At 36.1% G+C, this 16,052-nt stretch overlaps 1 protein-coding gene across 1 annotated transcript in view; it reads right to left on the reverse strand.

The window, feature by feature from the left end:
* Positions 1-3,191: 3,191 nt before the first annotated feature.
* Positions 3,192-16,052, reverse strand: part of HELRODRAFT_86324 (hypothetical protein) — a gene marked incomplete at both ends in the record, with an annotated part of 14,611 nt that continues 1,750 nt past the window's right edge. The window contains 10 exons of the mRNA XM_009027787.1: positions 3,192-3,278; positions 3,547-3,672; positions 3,904-3,987; positions 4,279-4,358; positions 4,557-4,668; positions 4,934-5,062; positions 13,370-13,439; positions 13,746-13,809; positions 14,228-14,282; positions 14,483-14,557. Of these exons, the coding sequence (XP_009026035.1) occupies positions 3,192-3,278; positions 3,547-3,672; positions 3,904-3,987; positions 4,279-4,358; positions 4,557-4,668; positions 4,934-5,062; positions 13,370-13,439; positions 13,746-13,809; positions 14,228-14,282; positions 14,483-14,557 (882 nt within the window). The remainder of the gene's footprint in view (positions 3,279-3,546; positions 3,673-3,903; positions 3,988-4,278; positions 4,359-4,556; positions 4,669-4,933; positions 5,063-13,369; positions 13,440-13,745; positions 13,810-14,227; positions 14,283-14,482; positions 14,558-16,052) is intronic.

Here is a 16,052-nt window from a genome sequence, read left to right on the forward strand (position 1 = left end):
GTGGGGCACGAAAGATCAGGGATAATATATTTTGCAAAGCAAAAACCTCTAATATTCAAAGTAATATATATATATATATAGTATATATAATATATATATACATATATAAGTTATATATATATATATATATATACGATGTAATTTTTATATTTTATTTTACAAAAACTAACTTCTCTAACACATTATTTGCCATATCAATCAACCTAACACTAACCTTATTTACTGATACACACACGCCACACACACACAATTTAAATATACTTATTATTGTTTGTTTTATTTAACCACATAAGCACCAATGCCAGAGACTAACATTCGTCCTTGTGACTAGCATTTACAAGCTCCGCTACTTCTTCAGCTTAGCTAGCTAGATTCTTTTTTTCTAACCCAACTTAGCTATATATTATTAGCCATATATATGATCATATTCATACTTATATAATGACCGAGCTGATTGACTGGAAACTTACACACACACACACACACACACACACACACACACACACACACACAAACAAACACACACATATATTATATAAACGTTTATACTAATTATTCTTTCAATCCATTCTTGTACTGAATTATACATTTTCAGACTGAGGGCGATTTTGTAATGGGAGGACGACGATGATAATGATATGGGAAGTGGGGTGAATGGATGGATGGGTGGATGATGAAGAAATGAATGAGATAAAGTTAAACAAAGATTGATAGAAGGAAAGATGATTGTTGCGACACAAACTTGATGAATGGTGGAATGCGAATGAATGAATGCATGAGAAGAACAGACATCACGTGAACATTTCATTTAAATCAAGTAATGAACACAAAACTAACGCCAAATATATTTTATTTGATGGAAAAATTATTTGAAAAAATAATTTAATTCATCTATTGAGAATATTTCTCCAAAAAGCCTGGAGAATGAAACATAATTATACATTTACAACATAATAAACCATTATTAACCCTAACAAATGGTCAACAACTTAAGCAGCGAAACTAACGACAAATATATTTTATTTCTTGGGTTTCATTTCATACAAGGGTTCAGGCAGAGGTAGAGATGGAAGTTAATTAATTAATTAACTAATTAATTAATTAAATCACGATTAAAACTTTACTCTTCCTCTCCATAATAACTGTTTATTATTTAAAAAAAAATAATTTCATTCTTTAAATCAAAATATGAAAAAATATCATTGAAGAATTTTCACAACGAACTACCAACCGATCCATCGAATGACATCCAAGTTAATATTTAAAAAAAATTATTACATGAAATGGCGGGCATAAGTTTAAAACAAAAACAAATTCAATCGCTTATCAAAACCACTAATTAGTTAATTACTGACAACCTACCAACCACAGCTTGTCGATCGTCAACTGCCAGTCATTCACAGCCAAACAACGAACATCAACCACCAATCCTTAATAACCAGCCACCAACCACCAATCCTTAATAACCAGCCACCAATCATTGATAACCAACCGCCAATCATCAATCGCCAGCCATCAGTCGACAGCCAATCTCAGATGAAGATATAACAACAACCTAACAAAAACTTGAAACATCAGAAACAGAAGAGAAATCAAACTATTTATAATCAATTCGATTTTAAACGAAATGGAAATAAGAATGAAATAAAGAACGGAAACGATAATAATCTCTGTGGCTTGCAACGCCACTCTCCTTACCGCGCTGTCGCCAGGTCAGAATCATTACAGCAGCTGTCGTTGCTTCAGCAGTGGCTGCAGCAGCTGTTGTTGTTACAATTTCTTAACGTCACGAATATCTACACTCAATAATGTCCAATAACGACTTACTTTTACGGTAAGATGGTTCGCTGGACAGCTTATGCGTATATGCATGTGCTCAAATGAGAAGATTCACATGTGCCAACAACCATAAACCCAAACAGGTGAACTGAAAGAACGAACTTCTCCGTATCACTACAATCATATGACATACATAAATACATACATATATACATGCATACATACAAACATATACAAACATACATACAAACATATACATACGCATGTGCAGACATAAGCGTATACATACAGACATTACTCCCAACAAATACACCCAACAAACCATCAGACGACAACAATATTCATAATAAAAACAACACAACAATGAAAAACTCGTTGCAATATGAAGGTGACAACAATGGTGTTGACGATGGTGATGATGAAGATAAGGAAGATGATGATGACGATGATGATGATGGTGGAGAAGATGATGGTGACGATGGTGGTAAAGATGATGATGAAGATGGTGGTGAAGATGATGATGAAGATGGTGGTGAAGATGATGATGAAGATGGTGGTGAAGATGATGATGAAGATGATGGTGAAGATGATGACAGAACACTCTCCACGTGTGATTCAATTCGACAAGTCGTAGGCTTCCATTCAAGTCAGTCTCATTAATTTATTTAGGTCAGGTCGTTTGATTAATTTGGGTCAGATTACTAGATTAATTTAGGTCTGATTTTTAAAATAAGTGACGATATTAATAAAGACAAAGATGGGTTATTTCCCAGACCCTCACCGGTCGAAATCAAAATTCAAACACACACACACACACAAAAACACATGGAAAAAGATGCACGTACAGACAAATAAAAAAACACAAACATCTAAAGCCACGTACCTGTACAGACGCATGCAAACGTCCAAATAATGCACACGCACATGCACACACACTCAACGCTTCAAGTCAAATCACGGACGAGAGGTGATTCACATTGCAAAAAAATCACAAAAACATAATCAACATGTATGTACTCCTTTATAAACATATTCAAACACATACCAAATAAAGTACTATATATATATATATATACACACACACACACACACACACACACACACACACACACACACACACATATATATATATATATATATATATATATATATATATATATATACATAACATACACTGAATGAATTGATTCAGCGGAATCAACAAGGTCCAAAGAACTGAAATCATCAATAATGCTCATGCACGTTAACAAAATAAAAACTGCTCGCATTGGATAGAAATAATAAATATGCTGGTGAGAGATGTCATTGACCTCCACCCACATCAATGAAACTCCTCCCATAACGGCGTAACTCTATTCACATCAACATGACTCCTCCCACATTACCGTAACTCCGCCCACAATAACTGCCAATCAAACCCATTCCCGCGGATTTTTCAGGACTTGCAGCAACTTTTCTTCCTTGGAGCCAGGAGCGGGACTGTGCATGTACTCCCATTTCTGGGGAGGATGGATTGTGTGGGGGAGGTGGTGATGATGATGATGAGGTGGAAGTGGTGATGATGATGATGAGGTGGAAGTGGTGATGATGATGATGATGAGTGGCGTTGGTAGTATTGCTGATGATGACGAAGATGACAGTACAATTAGCAGTGAATGATGAAGCAACGGATGACTGACGCATGAACATTTCAACGTAGATTGACGATCAATCAGGTAGCAGTGCGAGCAGAACTCCACCAGGGGGGGGGAACAAATGAGAACTTACGGCCAAGAGAGGCAGTGACATGAGGATGCTTTCAATCCGGGCCTCAGGGGTGACCAGGCCAAACTTGGTCCCACGATCATACACCAGGTTGAACTCCACATACCTGCCCCTCCTCAACAACTGCCACTGCCTGTGGGGGAGGGGTTCAGGGATGATGACTTGCATTTTAAGAAGTCAGCCACTTTTATGTGAGAAATGTAATCTATCAGGTCCCATCAGCATTGTAACCATCACGTTCGCCATCATTCTCATAGCTATCGTCATCAACATCACTCTCAACTTCATAATCATCATCATTACCATTGCCACCACCATCGTCGTCATCACCACCATCGTCATCATCATCGGCATCGGAACAGACCTGTCAGCATGTGTGTAAGGTTCATTCTTATGCTTCTTGACGATGGGGATGTAGGCGGGTATCACAGACTCCGCACACTCCTGCAGTACAAACAACAATCAATTAACCATTATGATGGCTCAGACGGTAGGAAAGCTACTTTTCACAGTTGCGTGGCGACCTGGTTCGAATGCACATAAACTCTCACATAATTTACCGGACGAGCTTCTCAAGTAAGCAGCAGGCAGGATTGTTGTTGCGGTGGCTTGTGGGATTGTTGATGAGTTGAGCGCTTCATAGAAACTCCGCTAATTAATAACGACGACACCGACAACATAATGAACTTAATCACTAAAAAAGATGCACGAGTGACAGAAGTAACGAAGGCGAACCTTAATGAACTTGAAGCAGTGTTCTCTGTCGGGACCATCGAGGTCGTCGAAGAAAATCCCGCCCACACCACGTGCCTCACCTAACGACAAGCAGCATCAAAAAAATATTAAAAATTTTGAACAGGAACAGCTGCAGATGAGTCGACAACAAAAAAACATAATATATGTATAATCGACAGAAAAAAAAAAATTATGCCACCATGAACACGACAGCCACAAGATCAAAGAGTGAGCCAACCTTCGTACCCCCACCCTCATTCCCCCATAACCCCAGTCACCTCGATACGCAATGTAAAAGTACTGGTCACACCACTTCTTGAACGTCTGGTAGTAAGATGCGTCGGATTGGTCACACGCATTCTTCAAGGTCAGGTGGAAATTTCTCGCGTCCTTCATGATTGGTACAAAAGAGGAAATGGTGAAAGAAAGAGAGAGAGAGAGAGAGAGAGAGAGAGAGAGAGAGAGAGAGAAAGAGAGAATAGAAAAAGGTGAAAAAGGTATGAACGCAAGAAAGATTGTTTGGAAGTACTCATCGCAATATAATAAAACATGTCAATCATCTTATCTATCCAACTTCATCTCCACCACGCCAACCTAACGTCAAACATCAACCAGCCACCATCAGACATACACCCACAGAACCCCACCAACAAACCTCCTCATCGAGGATATACGGGGTAAGATCAGTGCCTCCACCAAACCACCAAATCGTCTTGCCGCTATTTTTGTCGTACACCTCAAAATATCGGTAGTTGAAGTGCAGTGTCGGCACTTTGGGGTTTCTCTGGAGGTGGCATTTATGATCGTGACTAACAAAGGGAGTGAATATTCAAGGGGTTACGACAATATAATGGTCAATTTTCGAACTATCTTGTTACTTATGCAATTACGGTCACACAAAACAATTTTGTCCAGCCAGTTCCTATCTCAGGCATGAGAATAGGAGGAATGAAATTTAGAAAACTGTCTGTTACTTTCGGAAACTAATTTAAACGCCACAATTTTTACGGACCTACTGAAAGCATCTTTATCTATTTTTTCATTTATTTATTTACAAACGCACACACGCACACACACACACACCATAACTGTTTCAGTAATGAATTATTAAATAATAACTGATCTTTTTCCATGTTAATAGCAGAATTGACACCTGTAACATGCAACCCACCGGGCGTGTGTAACAATAACCCCATATAAGAGTCCGTTTGTTACATTAGGGAACCCATATAATTTTTTATTTTTTTTTCATTCATGTTAAATATATAAATCAGCTTTAAATGTTTTAACAGGTGCTTGAAACATACAAAAAGTAAAGATATAGCTTTCCTAAGAACAACAGATTCATAGCAAGATTTATTAAAGTCGTAACGTACACAAACGGCTCCCATAAAAGATAAAAATACGCATTAAATATTATGTATTTATGTATATGTATATATGTATATATGTATATATATATGTATATATAAATATATGTACACAATATATATATATATATATACATATATATATATATATATATATATATATTGTATTTTTCAACCAAATTTTTATTCCGAAATGAAGAAATTCACTTCTATTGGTAAGTTATTATACACAGTTTAGATTGTTTTTTTTTTTCAGAAAATAATTATTGGATATTTCAAACTACCCTATATAAAAGTCTAACTATATAATAACTAATATAAAATTAATTTTCCAGTGCGTAATGGTGCAAGAGGCCAGCGGGAAGTGGGGGTTTGGGAGTTTCCGAAAGGAAAGATCGAAAAAGGTGAAGAGCTTGTTGATTGCACTAAGTTAGTTACATTTTAATTTGATAACTTTATATTATTATTTGTAATAAAATATACCAAAAAATAATTAACATCTCAATATTAACTTAATTAGTGTAAATTAAAATTATGAAACATTTAATATTTTAAATAATGTAAATGCAGTGTTGGGGAGTAACAAATTACTAGTAACAAAATTACTGTAACAAATTACTTTTTCCAGTAACAAATAATTGTAACAGATTACTTTTTGTGCAGGGTAGCAAGTAACAGTAACAAATTATTTTTTTGCAGTAACAGTAACAAATATTATGCACTTTTGTTCTTCGTTACTTTTTTCAGCAGTGCGTGATTTATAACCATCATTGGTTGTCCTGTTGCGGCTCAGTCGTTCATTAGACGAACCATTTCCATGACTTGCCAATTTAATATTCTATGCTTGTATGCACTTCCTTTTCTTGTTTATGTTTACTCTCAGTCTCAGCATTTCACGTGGTTTGTGATTTAGTAAGTTGCGCGGATTTAGTTGGCATAATGGAAGACGAGAAGGAATTGGATTCAACTGATAATGAAGTAGGCCAAGTAGCTTGGATGGAACAACTGAAGGAATATTTTAACGTAGTTAAAGAAGAAGGAACGAAATAATGCCTGAATGGGATGCAATGAATTATCTACAACACCCAATTTTTATTCCGCAGTCATCCGATGAATTAGCAAATGCTGTCATTTACAACTGAATTGAACAACATACATAACTGAATGGACATTAGCTTGTGTTTGTCTATTTTTTTAAATATTAGCGAAATAATATTTAAAATTGAATGATGTGTGAACTTGTACAGAAGAAGCATCCAAACGTCTTGGAGAAAGTAAAAGAATGCCGGAAGAGGAAGGCTGCAAAGAAAGCCTGCATACAAGCAACTGTGACAACATGCACCCCACTTGGTAGTTCTGTAATTTCGCAGGCGAAGGTCGATCAGCTGGTGACAAACTTCATTGTCGAGTATATGGAGCCAATGAGCATCGTCGAATCTCAACCCTTCATCGAGCTTGTTCAAGGTCTCCAGCCAACAAAGAAAGTTTTGTCGAGAAAAACTCTTAATGGTTAGTTCAATCTCTATAATATAATATGATTTTTTGTGGTTCGTCATATTAATTGCTTATTTTGAACGATGTCAAATAAAAGTAAATACAATCCTTAAGACCCTACTAAATTTGCAACACGCGTCTTTCTGTTTACAGATAAGTTGGACAAACTCGCGGACACGATGAAGGAAAGCATCTGTGCAGCGCTCAGCAAAGTCGATCATGTGTGCACAACAGCGGATATCTGGTCATCCAACAACAGGAGCTTTCTAGGCATTACAGCGCACTGGATTGATCCTGATACTCTGGAAAGACGTTCAGCGGCTTTGTGCTGTGAGCGCATGAAAGGGCGTCACACGTATGATTGCATTGCTGTTAGGTTAAATGCTGTACATACGGCGTATCGTATTAACCACAAAGTACTGATGACAGTAACTGACAATGGTTCGAACTTTGTTAAAGCATTTAAAGAGTTTGCAAATGATGGTAGTGTAGTTAGTGATGATGATGATAACAATGTTGCCTTTGTTGATGTTGATGCATTGCTAAGTGAACCAGAGCATGATGAGGACAGTGACTTATATTTACCCCCTCATCAGCGTTGTGCTGCTCACACATTGAATTTGATTGCTAGTCATGATATAGAAAGTGCAAATAGTGATGCTGTTTACAAAAAACTCTCTCGGTCAACAATGGTCAAGTGTTCTGCATTGTGGAACAAGACTTCACGTAGCACACAATTTGCAGATATTGTGCGTGATAAGTTTCACACTTCCTTCATTGTGCCTAATGCTACACGTTGGAACTCGTACTTTAATGCAGTTGACAAAGTGAGACAGGTCCTTGAAAAACAATCTGAGGACAATATTGCTGAAGATTTTGTAGCTCTTGAGGTCCCACAATTTCGTCCCAATGACATCCTTTTCTTGAAAGAGTATTGTTGTGTTAAGCTGCATTGGACATACTCCAAGCAGAAACGAAGTGTTTTATTGGGTTTTTGTTGCCAACGTTAATGTCATTGCGTACAAAGTTACTAACAGTAAAACCAACTTTGAAGTTGGCAGCGCCTTTGCTTACTGCTGTTTTATCCGGCCTTGATAAGCGATTTCAAGGTTATGATGAACGTCATGATTTGATCATAGCTAGTGTCACATTGCCTCAGTTTCGTATGAGATGGATTGACAATAACGACAGGAAAAAGATTGCTCGTAGTTTACTGTATGACGAGTTGCAGGCTGCTAAACAGCAGCAGCAGGTCACTGAGCCTGATACTGATGACAAGCATGAGTCAGGTACTGTGTCAGATGATGAATTTTTTTCGTTTGCAAATGAACCACGTGACAACGTTGATGCTGCTGCAGAACTTGATTTGTATTTAAGTGATAATTCTCGTGAAATTGCATGCATGCAAAAATACCCGGGTATTTACCCATTACCTTCAAGTGCACCGGTTGAGAGACTTTTCAGTTTAGGGGGTCAGATACTGGTTCCTAGAAGGAATCGGATGACTGATGAGCATTTTGAGCGTCAACTGCTTTTGCGGGCAAATAAATTATTTTCTGCCAAATAAGTGATTTATGTACATTGCAAATTTAGGTGCTACCAATTACATGTATCTTATTGACTATCTTTCTATGTATTGTATATGTATATTCATGAGCGCACCTATTAATGTTGATATTGAGAATATATGAAAGAGTACTTGCAGCGTCTGTTTACATGTATGCTGTACTGTAGTAACAAAAAAGTAACTTTGTTACTTTTTATAGTAACAAGTAACAGTAACAGATTACTTTTCTATAAATATAACAAGTAACAGTAACAAATTACTTTTTCCCAAAGTAACAAGTAAAAATAACAAATTACTTTCAATGAGTAACAAGCACAACACTGTGTAAATGATATAATTTCTGGTATACGAAGAAACAGGTTTGCTTATTGAAAACGCAATAGACGTCAATAGTTACGTCAAAAATCGTAGATATGGTCAAACATATCGACTCTATTATGTCACTGCTGGAGTCTCCCTGAGAACAACATTCCAACCAAGAAAAGAAATTAAATAATGGTTTGTTTGTTTCATTATGCCTCGATAGACTGAGAGCATAGAACCGATATATATATATATATATATATAGATATATATAGATCATAATTTTTACAATATTTTATAGATTCTACCGAAGCATTCCAAAACCTGGAATTAAATTGCCACTATATGAACAAACCCAACAAGATTGAGAAAATTATCGAGATAGAAAAACTCATGATATTAATAAACGACGCTGAACGTCTAAGTAAAATAAATGTAAACCCTTCTATTGCCATTGAACTTCAAGCTGAAGCCAAGAAACAACGTGGTAGTATCCAAAGCAAGCTGCTCACCGATGAAATGAAAGAAGCGGCAAAACAACTGAGGGAAACTAAGGACATTGTAGTACGACGTGTTTACAAACAGAGAAGAAAATAAATTCATAACCACGGTCTACTTAAAAACCAACGAACAAAGGACTCTGTCTCATTAGGATTGGTGAGTGCACTAGAACATTCCTAACCAGTACGATCAGTGCCAGGGCGTATACTCACTCATAAAAAGCCGAAGATAGAGAAAAAGAACTCCAACGAGTAACCAATATATATATATATATATATATATATATATATATATATATATATATATATATATATATATATGAGATTGTGTTGTAGTCATTTTGAACACTTATTTATTCCCTATAACGAGTTTAATTAACTGAATATTTCAAATACAGGCGTGTTCCCTTGGTTTAAAATTAAAGACCTCCCTTGTGACAGAAACGATCCAACATATCAGAAAAATTTAAACATAAGGGCAGAAATGTTAAACACAGCCCATATTTCAACAAACAAATCTTTGGCATTATATCGACATAATACTGGAAAATCATAACCAACCAATAATACACTATTCCAAATTTGTTTTCCTGCTATTAATATGTTCTGAAAAAACTGAAAATTATGTTAATAATTTTCAAACAAATTTCTGAAATGGTTGGAGTACAAAGCACAGATTCAAACGTGTGGAGCCACTCTGATGGATCCCAACTTCAATTTGTGAGTTATAATTCACACTGTGTATTCAATACAGACTATAATTATTGCATATATCAAACTATTCTTATATACAAATACAACTAACAACTATTATAACATTATTTTCACACTGCGTAATGGTGCAAGGGACAAGTGAGAAGTGGAGCTTTCCAAAAGGAAAGATAGAAAAAGTTGAGGAGCCCGTTGATTGTGCGATACGTGAGGTTAGGCACGCCTTCCTTTTTTTATTTAAAAAATTAAACTCTGAGAAAGACAGAATCTGTTACACATTCTTATTTTTTATATTATTTATAGCAAAAGTTTTAAATATAATTAATTAATATTTTAATATTAATTGTTTTTTTTGTAATGGAAATCATGAAACATTGAACCTTTTAAACAATGTGAATGATATAATTTCAGGTGTACGAAGAAACAGGTTTTCTCATTGACAACGCAATAGACGTCAATAGTTACGTGAAAAATCGTAGATATGACCGAACATATCGACTCTATTATGTCACTGGAGTCGAGTCTCACTGAGACCAACATTTCAGCCAAGAAAAAGAAATAAAATAATGGTTTGTTTCTGCATTTATCATTGCCTCAATAGATTTAGAGCGTAGAACAGTTAAATATATTTCCAAGAGATTGCAGTCATTTTAAATATTTATTTATTCCAAATAACATCGACGAGTTTAATTTAACTAAATATTTCAATTATAGGCGTACTGAAAGAAGCCAATAGGGCGGATTACTTTTCCGGAATTAGTTTTCCAGTTATTAAAATGTTTCGAAAACACTGAGGATATGTTGGTAACTTGCATAAAAATTACCAAAAATGGTTGGAATACAAATCTCAGATTCTGACGAGTGGATTTGTGACGATCGCCCACTTCAGTCCGTAAGTCATTAAACACTGTATGTATTGTATGCAGAAAAGAATCACCGCATATTTCAAAATACCCTATTTAGCAATCTAAATATTTACATTATTATGCAACGATACAAAGAAGGACGTGACGTGGGAAGTTCTAAAAAAATTGAAGGCGAAAAGGCTGCCGATTGTACAGCACGTTACCTACAACTTGATTTATATTTTTTTGTATAATTTTGAAAAAAATTTGAAATATAATCAATATTTTAACACAAACATTATTTATGAAACATTTTAAATCCAATCAATTAATAATACGCATTATGTTGCTAGAGTAGCCATGCAAAAGCAAACACGGTTTGAATAACCAAAAAAGACATTGTTCAACAAAAATCATCTTTTTTCCAAATTGTGTCAAATCAATAACAACAAATTTGTTTATTCAGTTGATCCAACGGGAAGCAAAATATATGATAGACATGGTTTCAATTTCAAAGGCCTCCTTCAACGCTTGTAGCCAATAACATAGAAGCATGCACCAAAAAAGTGATGCCTACAGAAGACAAGTTAACAAAAAACTTTTTTCTGAGGAAAATGGAACAGATTGCAAAATATTTCAAAAGGTGGAACCCTCAACAACTATGGAAGTACCTGAGACTGGGGAGGCAATCGCACGCAGCTGACAATTAATGCTGTGGACAGCGACAAAATGAAATAGCACATGCTGATGGTTTTGTCTGCATGCTCTCAAATTTTAGTCAGAAAAACATTGAATGCTTGGATTCTTGGATATAAATTATAACAATAAAGAACAACGAGACAGGATATTGTTTGAATTTAAGATATGATTGTAACTGAATTTAAAACATTCCGTTCATTACTGCTCAATAATTACTGCAAAGTTTTCAAATTATTTTGTGCATGTGTTCAAAAAATATTCAAACTTATTTAGCAAATTGTTATTTTCATTTACTTAAATTGTGCTTAACATTTCCAATCAACATTGGAACAACAGCTTGAAATCAGTTCACAATGTTTCTGATTGGCTTAGAAGTGATAACCTTAAACTCCATTGCAGATCTCTCAGTACAACTATTCAACTTAATCTTAATCTAGTAGGTGGTTAATTTATACATGTTTTCAAGCTTGCATGCTTACCATGGTACAAAGTATTTTTTTTACAAAATAAAAAAAATCAAAAGAAAAAAAATTAACATTAAAAAATAAGCAAAAAAATTAACAACAATATAAGCCGAAACAACACCACCAACAACAACGAAACAACATCAACAAAAAAAGCAATAAAACAACAACATACAAACAACAACCAAACAACAAAATAACAACACCATCATCGGTCAAACTGCCACAAATGAAAAAAAACAAAGAGCAGCCGGTGAAGTATTGGCAGAAGTAACAAAGAATGATGTTAGGATCTTTACAGATGGCTCGGCGGATCCCATCAAAAAGGAAGGAGGGACAGCAATGATATCAAATAGGAAACCCAACCCCGTACATAGAATGAAGTCTCAGGCAGAGTTAAGGGCACTGTTCTGATGCGAAAAGAAGGGCCATGGAGTTGGCCCCTGAATGGCTGCGGGTATATAGTGAATGGGAGTCTGCCTCAATATGCTCAAAGATGGCAATGATAAAGACCCAGATAGCATAAAACTAACAGACACACCGAGAGAGCTGGAATCACAGGGAAAAAGAGGGACTGGGGCATGAATTGCAGGTCACTGCGGGATAGACGCCAATGAAGAGGTGGACAAAGATGCCAACAAAAGCAGACTTCTCCAACAAAGTAGCATAATCAGCGACCAAGGAATGAAAAGAATGATAAAAAAAATGTTTTCAACGAAGGGACCGCTACAGCATGAAATATGCAGAAAGGTATATACGAAAGAAATCAGCCTATGCGAAGAAAAATTGGACAAAAAAACGAGAACTGAACTAAGTCGTTTATGGTTTGAATGACAGGCCTTATCACTGTTAAGAAGAAAGTATGGACTAGATAATGAGCTCGCTAAATCCCCGAACGCCCATTGGTGGCAGCAGAAAGGATGTTACGGACATACCGGAGAAAAATTAGTCTAAAAGCAACTAAAACTACAACACCGTCAACATGACAACATCGTCAACATGACAACAACCAAACAACATAATAACAACATCATCAACATAACAGCAACAACTACAACAACACACAAACTAAACACACAATAACAACAACACACAAACAAAACACCCAACAACAACACAAACAACCAAATCAACTGACGGGATGTAGAACTGAACTGATGCCGGCCACAAAAAACGTCAGGCTGTTGCTTCCCGCAATTTCTTTAAACCTTAAGATCAGATGATGACGAAGGTGATGATGATGACGACGATTGTGACGCAAGTAACGACGACGCGACGTTGTTGTTGATGATGATGATGCAGATAAGAGGATGAATGGCCACGATCAATTTCCTAATTAAAACTAACACCATCAAAAAACTGATTCGTAAACACCACCACCACCACCACCACCATCGTCATCATCATTGTTATCATAGCGGTATCGCAATCATAATCATCAAAACACATCACCATCATCATCATCACCATCATGACAACAGCATCATCATCATCATCATCACCATCTCACTCACTTGGTCCTCATTTGAACAATGGCGCTCTGCGGGAGGGTGCCGTTGATGACTGATATGTTTACGCCTGTCATAAAGAAATGGTGGATGACGTCATGGTGATGTCATAATCCAACACGGCAAATATTTTATCATGATGATGATGATGATGACGTCACGACGATGTCACGGTCCAACGGTAAAAATGAGTCATGATGATGATGATGCCACGGTGATGTCGCAGTTCAACGGTAAATATCATGCCATAATGAGATGATGACGTCATTATGATGTCTGATCCAACGGCGAATATAACGTCATGATGATGACGTTATATTGATGATGTCATAATCATCATCGACATCATCATCATTAACAACAACATCGCTAACATTATCATAATCATTACTGCACTATCATCATCACAACATCATCATTTTCATCACGACAAACATCATCATTGTCATCCTCATCATCATCCGGAACATCATCGTCAACATTATCACCTGCTTTCTCAAAGACCTGTGAGTCTTGCAGTACACAAGTTATGCCCCCGCCACCCTTGACGAAAAATATAAATGATAATTATTGTGTTGCCCAATGGCAAACTGATTACCCCTTAACAACCATCATCATCATTATCGCGATCATCATAATTGTAACTATCAAAAAACGTCACCAACCTCATCGGGGCCACCACTATCATCACCGCTATAACTACCCTCATCATCACCACCATCACCACCACCATCACTACCAACCTCCTTCCTACTCCACTTCTCCACCCTGAACTTTCCCTCCTCATCTTCTGCCTCTAAAGCCCGGCACAGTTCATGCTTGCAAACAAATTATTATATATTATTATTATTTATATATTATTATTATTGTTGTTGTTCATATTATTGTTGTCAGGGACCTTTCGAATACTACGCAGCACAACAACAAAAAGAAACATTCCCCCCTATCCCCCCTCCGTGACGAAAGACTGGCACCCCCGCCCGTCACGCAATAAAAAAAAATACAACTTTTGCTTTGAAACTTTATATACAAACAATTTTCATCCATAAAAAGCTTCAATTTCAACTTCTTAATACTAATTTTTCTGTTCAAAAAATATCAAAACGGTGTTTTATAAAAATGTCAGTTCATTAAAAATGAATTCGAACTATTTCTTAAAGTTTAATTTTAATTCGAAATTTAATTTGTAATTTAATTTGAAATTTAATTTTAAAATGTCATATCATTAAAAATGAATTCAAACTATTTTTTAAAGTTTAATTTTAATTTGAAATTTAATTTGAAATTTAATTTGAAATTTAATTTTAATAGTCAACCGAGCAAATGTATAAATTTTTTAAAGTTTAATTTTAATTTGAAATTTAATTTGAAATTTAATTTGAAATTTAATTTTAATAGTCAACCGAGCAAATGTTCGCACTGTTATAAAAGCTTTAACGAAGTCAGAAGCCACTCCTAGAGTTGTATGCAGGCACTATTTAAGAGCTGAACAACAATGCATGCAAGTACACCTCGAACGTCGTTCGCCGATAGACGGTGTTGTAGTGTCTCGAAATGTTCTCGTAAACGGTGATAATTTAAACAAAGCTGGAGTGACGTAACTAATTTCCTGTTGCCGTGTGGCAAGAATGCAAAAAGATGTAAGGGTCGTAAGGTGCACGAACGATCAGGCAAACTGGTCAGTTGACAGGTTCAGAAGATCCAACAACGAACCAACAAACAGCTTTTGTCGAATTTTGAAACCAACTTGAGCTGAGATATTTGCTCCGAAGAACTCAGGAATTTTCCATAGATTTCATTCGAGAAATAATAATAATAATAATTCGCAAAAGGCAGGCCAAATGAGATGGGATGCAAACATTTATGAAACAAATTAGATGTTCGTTAAGAGCTGGTTAATTAATCTACCGATCGAATTTTCAGAAAATTATTTCATCACAGACCGCCAACACCCTTATTATTGAGACTTGAAAGTGTCCAATAAATCCGATTAGGCAACTACGGTACACTTTTAGCATGACGTCATGACGGAAATAATAACGTTAAGTGAAGCAATAAAAAGCTAACGAGGGTTGACAACAACGATGATGATAGTGATAATAAGATACGATGGTGACAAGAATGATAACGATGGTGTAACGCTGATGGCTCAACAGTTAGAGGCGCCTGGTGCGGCAGTGACTGGGTTCGAATGCAAAGAGATCCCCGCCTATCCTATGCAATGTGTGTGATGCGTGGTTTTCACGCTAATTCATATACGCTGTGTGTGTTTGTCGGATGGATGGATGGTTGGATGGATTGAGGAATGGATGG

Source organism: Helobdella robusta (genome assembly GCF_000326865.2).
Source record: "Helobdella robusta unplaced genomic scaffold HELROscaffold_51, whole genome shotgun sequence".
Taxonomy (NCBI): Eukaryota; Metazoa; Annelida; class Clitellata; order Rhynchobdellida; family Glossiphoniidae; genus Helobdella; species Helobdella robusta.